This window comes from Dioscorea cayenensis, chromosome 8 (assembly GCF_009730915.1).
Source record: "Dioscorea cayenensis subsp. rotundata cultivar TDr96_F1 chromosome 8, TDr96_F1_v2_PseudoChromosome.rev07_lg8_w22 25.fasta, whole genome shotgun sequence".
NCBI classification, from domain to species: domain Eukaryota; kingdom Viridiplantae; phylum Streptophyta; class Magnoliopsida; order Dioscoreales; family Dioscoreaceae; genus Dioscorea; species Dioscorea cayenensis.
Genome location: NC_052478.1, coordinates 15,944,068 through 15,955,975, shown reverse-complemented (window position 1 = coordinate 15,955,975; position 11,908 = coordinate 15,944,068). Strand labels below are relative to the sequence as shown.

Here is an 11,908-nt window from a genome sequence, read left to right as displayed (position 1 = left end):
ATTTAACTCAGAAACAAGCATATTCACAAATCCCTTTAGGTTGGTCCTATTGATTTTCTGTATAATGAGAACAGAAAAATAGCTTCCTAGAAAAACAAAAAACAAAAAAAAAAAAAATGAAAAAATCAATCATGGTTTAACATCAAAATTTCAGGGGGTGATTGCTGAGTAGCAGTGTCTGTTTGTTCCTTGATGGTGACAATGCTGCCCTCGATCTAAGCTTCATCATCAACAGCTAGCCATATTTCTGAGGGAGGATTTCTTTCAATTGGACTATGGAAATTGAGTTGGTCGAGTTTTTGTCGCTAATGATGCTTTCATTATGCTTGTTGCCATCAGAGTTGCCATTGTTGCAATTCTCATAATCAGTATCACTGGTATTGTTGATGTCATAGCTGGATAATGACTCAGCGGTTTGGTCCCGGGTGCTTTCTCGGTATAAAATGATCCCTTCATCATCCATCTCTGAATCTTTCATTGGACGATAGTCTCTATCAAATGCCCGATCATTAGCCCGACTGAGTGACATGGCCCTGGAGTAAAATAAATCACACCAAGTTACAACCAAGTAATAAATGAAATGGTTAAAACATTACAACCAAGTAATAAATGAAATGGTTAAAACATTCACAAGTTAGCTTGCTTGTGACACAAGCATCTAAGTTCAAACTAAGGAAATACCCTCTCTAGGTGCAAGAGTCATGCTTTGAAACATTGAAGTACTTAACCCATCCTCAAGCCAACAATATTTGTGCACTAGGTTACATTTTGATGTATAATGAGAAACAGTCCCCTTCTCATTCTGTGGCATGCCATTAATTGAAAATTATAGTATATGTTTGTGTATGTGTTTGTGCAGATAAGCAACCAATTAAAATTATAAGTTCTGATGAGAGATATACAGAATTGAGGGCATAGGCAGAATTGAGAACCCAATAAACTGTATGGAGATCAAATCCGAAAATGTATACTCCACTCCACATGCCCAATACCACAAAACTGAATTTCTGAGATGGCCAATTATATCATACATTGTCACACAATGCCCATGAAATCAGTCTATCTGATCTGATTCTCAAAAGGGTTCAACAGATACAAAACAAGGGTTTTCAAGAGAACACAACCAACCAGATCTAACTTGAGACAACCTTTATGTGAATCTACTGCAAACATGGTGATCAGTAATAACAATTCTGCAATGGCTAATTGCAAAGATAGCTAAGACCACACTTTCAGCTTCAAAGTGGAATATGAGATTATTGGTCAAGCCACAAAACAGAAGGCAAATGGAAAAATTAACGTCCATCTTTGTCCTTTCTAAAATAATAGATATCAAATTAGGACAACCTATACACATCCTACATAGCGCAATCCGTCGAATTAAAGTCTGTGAATAAATTCAGTAAAAGCCCTCATCACTTCAATTCCTTGAAGCCATTTCCAGAGTAATCGCTTGAAATTTCTTGGGTGATCTTAGTCTCTTCACTGGTTTCATCATTCATGGCGAAAATATTTACTTCTCAATGAAAGAAATGTGAAAGAATGGAAAGGGAGGAGTTTCATTGAATGAGACATTAGTTCCAATTTGGATGAGACATTAGTTCCAATTTGGCAGTCGTGGTGGTAAACAAATCATCTGTTTAAGAGAGTCCAGTGTTTTAATTCCACAGGGCAGAGTTGTATCTTGTCCTTGAAATAACTTCTGAAAATATCACTAAAAGTAAATTAAGCAATTGGAGGGCCATTTCCCTTGGAGCATAACTAACAGTAAGAGACAGTAGGTTCTCTAGTTCACTTCTACAAGTACATTGAATGTGAAAAAGTTTTATAGAACGAAGGGACTTTGTCAACAAGAAAAAATACTTCCTATCTTAGTCATTCACAAAAGAATTCAAAACAAATAAATAAATTATTGTTTTAAACACCCCAGGGTTGGACATCACTTCTGGTATTAAAAACATCACCTTTCTAAGAGAGAGTCCAGTTCTTCTAATCCCAAAGTCCACAGCTTATCCTTAAAGAATATACTATGAAAATAATATGACTTTAACTGTGATAAAGAAAACTGAGGACCAGTTGTCTTGGATTATACCCGAAGGCATACATCTTCACTAGATTTGACTTAAATACTAATAAAATATAAAGCATAAGGTACTCTAGCCCATTCTTACAGTAGTCCTACGTCCAAGAAACGCTTCATCTGTCTCCCAAATGCCAGCCAATTCACAAGTCAACAGAAATGGCTAGTCCACAACACCTCTATAGTCACAGGTGTCAGAGCTATGATCATCCAAGTCTCTAAATTGGTAACTGAACTACTAATATTATTAATAATCTTTTAATAAATGACAACAAAAACAATTTTTTTAAAACTACTAGAGGCTGACTTTTCCAAACACCAGCAGACGACGCAAGTGTACTTCCGAGTAACAACAAAAGTATAACTTGTCCCATTTCCCCTCCCAAAGTCCTAAACAATTTCTAGAAAACACACATATATATAATCTATGTGAATTATAAGTCTCAAAATCAAATTTTGCAGAATAAAAACAATTCACATACAATTTCCTCAAATAACAAACAAATTAAATGAAAATTTACAACTTCAAGCTAGCTCATTTAAGCTGAGAACAGCCTGTAAATTAAGAAAATAAACCGGAAACAATCAGGGAAAAAAATGGTAAAAAGCAGTGGCACTAAATTAATTAATTCAACAATCAAGGGCATTCCCTGACACATGACAGCATTGAAATAAAAAAGATAATGTAAAACCCGCCTCAAATAGCGGGGAAAAAGGCGATTCATTTCAGCCGTTTCCCTTCTCTTCCAATCCATAAAACAAACCAGCATTTATCCTTAATTACCATTTAAAAAATAGATAAATAAAACGAAAAATAACATCTTTATATTTATATATATATATATAGTTTTTATTTATTACTCCCTTTGAAAAGTATGAAACAATCATCAGCCACCTCTCACTTTCAAGAAACCAAAGAAAAAACTCAAACATATGAAAAAAAAAGCGATTAATTCGATCAATGGAAAACAAAATTAAAGGGAAAAAAAGCACAAAAATGATACTACCAAAAAAAAAAGAAAGAATTTTTTTTTTTCAATAAATCACCAAAGAATTGAGAATCTCGAGATCTGGTTCCGAAACCGATCCCAAGACCAATCACCTCCATGGAAAAACCCCAAACCAAGAGGACAAAAACGTAAACCTAGCAAGATCGAAAAAGAAAAGGGCAAGAGCAAGACGCCAAGCAAGCCGCACCTAACGTGGAAGTAATCGGCAACACGATCGGCACCGACGTAGAAACCAAACGCAACGAAGAACGCCTTGTACGCATACAGATGAAGCCCATCCAGCCTCGGAAACGGCAGCCTCGGCCTCGGCACAACCGTGTCCATCGCCGCCTGCTGCCGCCCAGCCGGCCTTGTGACGACGCCACCACGATACACATACTCTCTCCAAATAACCTTCCCGTTGGTCGGCGTCAGCGACGCTGGGATCGGAACAAATCCAGCAGTCTCCATGATCGGTTCCAGGTCGTCGTGCGTCATGATCGGCCGAAACCTCCGAGTGTCCCATAGTGTGAGCTTACGCGCAAGGTCCTCCACCGCCACCATCGTCGCCACGGCCTCCCTCGGATCGCTTCTCCGGCGATCTCTATCTCTCTCTCGTTGATCTTCTTCCTCGATTTGGAGTTTTGGGGGTTTTGGGTTTTTGGGGCATTCGGGAGGGAAAGAATGAGTGGGTTTCAGCCTCGTTGCCTTTCTTACGCTTTGTTATTATTTGAGGCTCTGAGTTTCAAGAATTTACGGTCACTGCCATTCACGTTTCCAAATTTGGTTTGAAATTTACAAGTTGATTTGATATCTTTGGGCCTTTTATTTATTTATTTATTTATTTGTTTGTTTATTTATTTTTGCTTGTATTTTTAAATTTTGTGATTCTTATGGTGAAATGTCTCTTTTATAATTTAATGTCTCTCTCTCCTTAATTTACATGTTTTTTTTTATATTATGTTTATTATATTTTGAACTGTAATTAATTATAGAATAAATTTATATCTTCAATATATATGTAAAATCTTGATTTTTTTTTTCTATGTATTAAAGAGGAAATTTTATGAGGATATATGTGTAATTTCATGTTTTAATAAGTGTGTGTATATATACCCCTTGCTAATAATTGTCTCTATTTGTTTTAGTTTTATGTATATATACCTATAAAAAAAAAGTTGAAAATTACTTTTGTTTTACCATAAATCTTATAAAGATTTTTTCCAAAAAAAAAATAGATTTTTTTTTTAAATATTGACCACACATGTCTTTGAGTATAAATGAAGAGCTAATACCTTAGCTCACTGTGTCTTTACCTTGAGGTGAGATTAAAATCTGTTTAATTATTAAAAACACAAACATTATAGGTAGAATAAAAGATTTCATCATGAAATTAGATATCTTTATTTTTTTCCTTGTAAATATCTCTATTGAAATTATAAGTAAATATAACTAAACAAACATTTATAACCCAACTCTGTAACATGTTTATAAAAAAATTATTTCATCAATTTTCATTGCTATATGCATGTATGAAGAAATTATATTGGTTATATAAAAATTTTCAAAATTTGAGAGTAGCATATATGTAAAAAAAAAAAAGTTTTATGGTATTTATTTTGAATTGATAAATATTGCAATTTAATATTGTACCAATTACTAAACCATATAACTCCAAAACACACACACACACACACACACATATATATATATATATGTGAACAGTTAAAAAGTTTTTCAAATCTCATGATGAGATGAACTAGTGAACATTAATTCAACATATATTTATTTAACAATTAACACTGACTATCATGGCAGGATCAAATTATTAAACATCAAATGTTCCCTAGAGATTCTAAACTCTCATGTGATGTGATGCTTGTAAGATGTTACAATTTATTTATTGCCGTGGCCCTGACTTTGAACATTAATTGAGTCCTTTGATGTGTTTCAAAAATTTAAATTTTAAATGTATTATTATTGAAATTCTATTGATTAATTAAATTTAAAAGTGAATAAATGCAACTTTTACCTCTTTAAAATTAAATTAATTAATTTATTTATTTCTTGTTATCAATTTACCGATATATTTGCCTTTATTTCTTTTAATATACAGTTTTTTTTAAAAGGTGGATAAACTAATATACGGTTTGTTTGATGAACAAGATAATCTCTTATTTTTATTTTTTTTATTTAATACGCCAATAGATATAATAATCTTATCAATTGACCCACTTTATTATTTTGCCCATCACCTAGAGATATACAAAATTAATTTATTATTTTTTTATCATTTTACTATAGTTTCTCTCCCTCATCAAAGGTTTTTATATCACACTCTAAGCTTGTATGAAAAGCCTCTCAACTAGGGTTTCATTACATTTGTTTTTTTTTTTTTACCAGTCATACTCTAGACTTGGATGGATTAGAAGCCTCTCAATAACGAGAGAGTTAAATTTTTTTTATAAAACATGAACTATATCATAAAGAAGTTAATTTTGTAAATTTATATAATTGAAACTTATAAAATGATAATGGTGTGCACCAAATACAATGATATAAATCTATCATGTCTATATCTTTTTATACTTCTATCTAACGAACCGCCTTACATTATTTATTAATATGTTAAAGTAAATCACATTCTAATCAGGAAAAAAAATCATTATTTATATAAATTATTTTAAATATTTTAAATTAGTTAGAAATGTAAGCTTTTACTCCTTCCATTCTTTTTTACTTGTCATATTTATCTAATTCACACAAAAAATATTAATGGAAGTTATCTATATTTTATAAAAAGATTCATTAGTTTCCAAAACTACCATTAAAGTTTAGTTGATTGTGATTTATTGAAAATTGCACAATTATATTAAATTAAAATAAATTTTAAAAAATATTATTTAATTCTGCATAATATTTTTAATGTGAGCAAATAAAAAAACAAAGAAGAGTTCCAAAACATTACAAGTAAAAAATTACGGGGGAGGGAGTATAAATTTTTTATTTAAGTTGGGTGGATTTAGTAATTGATGTGGAATTCTCAACTTTTGAGGGACTCGTATGGAAAAACACCACTCATTCCTCGAGATAAGACTTGGACGCTGATCCCGAGGCACTGGATTTGATAGTCATCTCTGAATTCTCGAGTTTCATCACTTGATTCACTTCCACTGATTCCATCGAAAAGAGGAAACAATGAAGGGAATCAAAGTTCTCTTTTTTACCCTCTTCCTCGCCGGAGCGGCGGCGGAGGTCATCGACGCCGGCGCTATCTCCAGGTTCCAGCAATACCTCCAGATCAACACCGCCCATCCTTCACCGGATTATCCCTCTGCCGTTCGCTTTCTCGAATCCGTTGCCTCATCCATCGCCGGCATCCGCTCGGAGACACTTGAGTTCGTTCCCGGAAAACCCTTACTACTGCTCACATGGCCGGGGCGCGATCCTTCCCTCACCGCCGTCCTCCTCTACTCCCACACCGACGTCGTCCCCGCTGAACCCTCCAAGTGGTCACACCATCCCTTCTCCGCCGCCATCGGCGCTGACGGCGAGATCTTCGCCCGTGGGTCACAGGACATGAAGTGCATCTCTATGCAGCACCTCGAGGCTGCCCGTCGCCTCTCCGCCGCGGGGTTCACCCCTGATCGCACGGTCTACTTTGTCTTCGCCCCGGATGAGGAGATTGGAGGGAAAGACGGTGCGGGGGCGCTCGCTGCGTCGGAGAAGTTCCGCGAGATGCGGGTTGGCGTTGTTCTTGATGAGGGGCTCGCCTCTCCTGGTGAAGAATACAGGTAATTGTTTGAAAATTTTCATCTTTCCAAAGAGAGCTCCTGAATTTGCATTTATGTCAATAAAAACAATCTCGTACTTAGCCATAATCTTTGCCAACAATATACATACTTCCACGATCAATGGTGAAGCCATTGATGATGAGTTATGGTCAGTTGGAAAGTTCGGATTTTTATTATATATATATATATATATATATTCCTTGTGTGTGTGTGTGTGTGTGTGTGTGTTACGCTTCACTTAGGAATAATAAAAGTTGAGACAATGTAGGGTGTTCTATGCGGAGAGGGTGCCACGCTGGCTTGTGATAAAGGCACAAGGGGCACCGGGGCATGGGGCAAAGCTATATGATGGAAGTGCAATGGAGAATTTGATGAAGAGTGTGGAGACTATAAGGAGATTTAGAGCTGCGCAGTTTGATATGCTAAAATCTGGGGAGAAGGCTGAGGGGGAGGTGGTCTCTGTAAATTTTGCATTTCTGAAGGCTGGCACGCCAACGCCCACTGTAAGTTTCGCACAATATTACTGCTATAGTAATCTAGTAGGTGGAAAAAAATATTGCTGATTCTTTTAGTTATTTTGTGTTGCTTTTAACTGTTTGCTATGGAGTGAAATCATTTATCTGAATATATAAATCTGTTATATAGTTCAAGTGGTTCAGAACATAGAAGATTTCAAACCAGTGTTGTTTTGAAATTTTATTTTCATGCGAGGCAAAAAGTCTGTAATTTGGTTTCCTGTCATGGCTGCTTCAAGAATTTTCTCCTTGCAGGGCTTTGTTATGAATCTGCAACCATCTGAAGCAGAAGTAGGTTTGGATATTCGGGTTCCTCCCAATGTTGATATTGAAGCATTGGAAAGACGTGTTGCTGAAGAATGGGCACCGTCTTCTCGCAACATGACATTTATGGTATGGGCTAGCATTTATTGATTGAATTTGCTCTTCCAAGCACCATGCTTCTTCTTACTTTATAATATGCATGCTTGAGTTTCAAGATTTTGAAATCATTTTAGTTCTAGTGTTACCTGGAAACTGCATATTCAAGAAAAAATTATGTATCCACACTAGGATATGCATCTTTTCTTTAGATTAGTGTGATAAGTTGGGGATAGGTTTGAATCATTTGTTCCTCAATTGATCTTATTATATATTATTTATTTGAAAAAAGAGTTTTGGTTTTTCTTGTCTCCTTTCCATTTCCTTCCCATCTTAGTTTTTTGCTTATAATTTTAAATCTAAATCTTCTATATTTTTTTGAATCTTCTTCTCTTTATAAATTACATTTTTTTTTATTATACTAAAACCCAATGTGATTCACAAGCCTACATATTTACAGACAAGTGTTGTATATATATATATATATATATATATATATATATATTCTAGTTTTCATTAGTTTTCATTAAATTCAAGTGTTGGATGCTGTCCAATGTTTGGCTACTCAAAACCTGTATCCATCTCCCAATAACACTGTCTGATTCTAATTTCATTCCTGTATAACCTTTTTTTTTTTGTTGCAATTTTAGTTTTGTTTAATTTTTCATCTAAGAAAATAGTTTTCATCAGCTCACACCAAATAAAGTTTCAGCACATTCTTGCTGTTTAGCTCATAGTATGCTAGATACATCACTAATTCTTTCTTTGATATGCAAGCAACACTCCTAATACTTTCAGGCAAGGGGTCATTACTTTTGTTTGATTATCTGTTGGATAGTTCTGGTTATATAACCTTGTGTTTCAAAAATCAATAAAGTTATGCATCTTTATATACCTGGCCTTTCTTTTGTTCATGTGCATCATTATATAATACTGCAGGGAATGAGGGCTAAGAAATAAAGTACTTATGGGCCTGACCTAAAATTCTATAGTGAGCCTCAAGCTGTTATCTATGATTAATTAAGAAGCTTTTTGGAATATTATGTGTTTAGGTATGATTGCGCTTTTGGTCTCGAAATTAGATTATTAGTCTAGGTATAAATGTATAATTCCACTTTTTTGATTAAGGATCAAGGCCTCTCACCTTTTTCATAGTTAAGGGTTTATTCCTGCATTTTATTCTTGGTTGAAGTACCAAATTGGCCATGTTTTGGATTTAGGGATCAAAGTGAATATAAAGGTGTGTAGTTTAGAGATCAAAAGTGCACTTTCACCAATTAATTTATGATGAAATAAGACCTCACTGGAGGATATTAATTCTTCATCAACAAGCCCTAAACAGGCACAGAGATTAAAGTAATTTGCCAATCTTTTTTCTCATAAGGAAAAATGTGAAACTATATGTGCGTAGTGGTTCAATAGCAAATCATATTGTATGGCGACTTTTGCGATAATCTTTTCTCTGTCCTATATTTCTAATATCACGAGTCTGGGCAGTTTAAGCAGAAGGCTTCTGTTGTAGACAAGCATGGAAAGCCAATGCTTACGGTTGCTGATAGTTCAAATCCATGGTGGACACTTTTAGAGGAAGCTGTGAAGAAAGCCAATGGCAAACTCAGTAAACCGGAGATATTCCCTGCCTCTACTGATGCCCGCTTTTTCCGAGAGCTCGGATTACCGGCATTTGGATTCTCACCAATGGCGAACACTCCTGTTTTGCTCCATGACCATAATGAGGTACCTGCTCTCTACTCTGTTTGCCTTTCTGTACAACAGAGGTAGAATTTTGTATATCTGAGCTTCGTATTTTTACATCAACACAGTTCTTGAAACAAGATGAATACTTGAAAGGCATTGAGGTTTTTGAGTCGATCGTCAAAACCTTTACCTCTTATAAGCATCAACACAAGGATGATGAATCTCGTGCAGAGTTGTAAACTTGAAATGACAAATGGGGATTTCTCCTCTCTGATGATGAATTCAAGTTGGCGAAAGAAACAGGCACTGGTTATAATAGCAGCATTTTGAAGAACATTTCAATACACCATCATTGGAAACTTCAAATGCTCTTGGCGTTGTATGATGTTGAAAAATGAACACTCATTAGTCCACAAACTGTGTTTGGATGGTCTGTATCAAAGTAACTTGCCTGTGATCAGTGAATAATGTCTTTTACTTGTATGATATTCATGGAAGTCTGTGGAGTAATTTGATTGCCCTTCATTTTGTCTATGAAGTTATGTTATGTTATGATAAAATTTTATGTATATATTATTACAGTTTATTGAGAATATATATATATATATATATATATTACTAAAGTAGTAGTATAATATGTTCTTAGAAAGGCTCAAGGAACAAATTTAAATTTTCCAATAATTTTTTTGATTAAAATTTGTATTTAAGTTTTGTTTTACATTAAATGTGGTATTAATAATGTAAAAGGTTTAAGCGTATTTATTTGTTTTTACATTAAGTGTTCCATTACACTTTTAAAAACTAATTATAGCTATTAAAAAAAAATTTATTTTTATGCAAATAGTTGGCACTGTAAAAAGTTATTTAATCAGAGTTTGTCAATCTCATGCTATGATGGATATTTAATTATTTTATGGGAAATGGATTGAAACTGTTATAGATGAAATAGTTCGTCATTTCAGCATGCGCAAACGTAGGTTACTGGGTCACATTCTGAAAGTTGATTTCTCAAAAGCTTTTGATCTTGTGGATTGAGAGTTTCTCTTTGATTTACTAAAAGCCAGGGGTTTTGGGGAGCGCTGGATTGGGTGGATCATATGTATTTTGTCTTCCTCTAAAGCTTCTATTTTGATCAATGGTTCGCCTGATAGTTATGTTCGCTACCAAAGGGGATTAAGACAAGGAGATCCGTTATCCCTTTTATTATTTGTGCTTGTAACTGATGTGCTCTGTTCGATGTTTTCCAATGCGTTGTGCGCCAAAATCTTGGTTGGGGTGCTGCTATGGGATTATCGTATCAGATGTAATTTGCACTATACAGATGATTTGTTAGTGTTGGCCACAGGTGGGCTTGAAGATTTGCGTATCGTGAAACTCATCTTATATGTGTTCGAAGGCTTGACGGGACTCGTGACTAATTTCTCTAAAACACGTCTTTTTTCTTCGTCCTTGGGAATTTTACCCGACCCAGCTGCTAGTGAGACGCTTAACTGTGAGAGGGGGTTGCTCCCAGTTACTTACCTGAGTATTCCTATTGCTGGAAGAAGGCCTAGAAGACAAGATTGGGAGGGGCTCATCTTGAAAGTTAGAAGGAAGCTTTCCTCTTGGAAGGTGGAACATTTATCTTTAGGAGGCAAACTAACGTTGGTCAACTCGGTTCTCTCTGTGCTGCCTATATACTGGATGTCCTTATTTAGGCTACCCTGTTGGGTCATCAAGGAGATCGATCGTTTCAAAAGGGATTTTCTTTGGTCAGGTTCCGACATCGACAATCCCAAATGTCGTTTGGTGAGGTGGAAAAACCTATGTAGATCACGTGACCAAGGGGGCTGGGGTATTTTAGACCTGGGCATTTTTAACCAGCCGTTGGTGGGCAAATGGTACTGGAAATTAATGAATAAACAAACTTGGAGTGGGGCGGATGTCGTGCAGTTTAATTATGGGGTGTCTAGATGGAACTTGTACCCTAGATATTCGAGTAGAATCTCCTTCTTCTGGAAAGGGGTTTTGAACTGCCTACCGGCTCTTAGAAATTGCGTCAATCATGGTATTAACTCGGGAATGGAGACACTCTTTTGGAAAGACAACTGGTTAAATAGGCGGGCACCGATGTTTATTTGGCAGGAGGAGTTCAGTAGAACCTTGCGCCCTAATGGATCTATCTTCGACCTAAGTTTCCTGTTATATGAGACTCCTTTTGCGGAGAATGTGGATGTTATTTCTTTTAGAAATAGTTCGAGGGCAACTGGGAGGGTACATGGGGATTCTAAAGGGTGGAGATTAACTGGAATGGGTTCTTTACTGTCAAATCTTTTTATGACTTCCTTAATGATGGCGGTTTGCGCTGCCCTATGGCTAAGTTCTTTTGGCACAAAGGGTGCCCGAAGAAGATCAGTATTTTTAATTGGCTTGCTTGGCAAAATAAGATCCTGACTTTGGATAACCTGGAAAGGAGAAGATGTAACCATCTCC

The 11,908-nt window shown here is 35.5% G+C and overlaps 2 protein-coding genes across 2 annotated transcripts; one reads left to right on the top strand and one right to left on the bottom strand.

Annotated features, from left to right (window-relative positions):
- Positions 1–22: 22 nt before the first annotated feature.
- On the bottom strand, positions 23–3,869 carry LOC120267000. Its single transcript, XM_039274677.1, has 2 exons — positions 3,278–3,869; positions 23–533 (listed from the first exon to the last, which is right to left on the bottom strand). Exons 1-2 carry the CDS (start codon positions 3,631–3,633, stop codon positions 236–238), a joined length of 654 nt encoding a protein of 217 aa, XP_039130611.1. The 5' UTR covers positions 3,634–3,869; the 3' UTR covers positions 23–235.
- Positions 3,870–6,217: 2,348 nt separating this feature from the next.
- On the top strand, positions 6,218–9,968 carry LOC120267677 (aminoacylase-1). Its single transcript, XM_039275352.1, has 5 exons — positions 6,218–6,863; positions 7,132–7,366; positions 7,634–7,771; positions 9,236–9,475; positions 9,562–9,968. Exons 1-5 carry the CDS (start codon positions 6,268–6,270, stop codon positions 9,673–9,675), a joined length of 1,323 nt encoding a protein of 440 aa, XP_039131286.1. The 5' UTR covers positions 6,218–6,267; the 3' UTR covers positions 9,676–9,968.
- Positions 9,969–11,908: the final 1,940 nt, after the last annotated feature.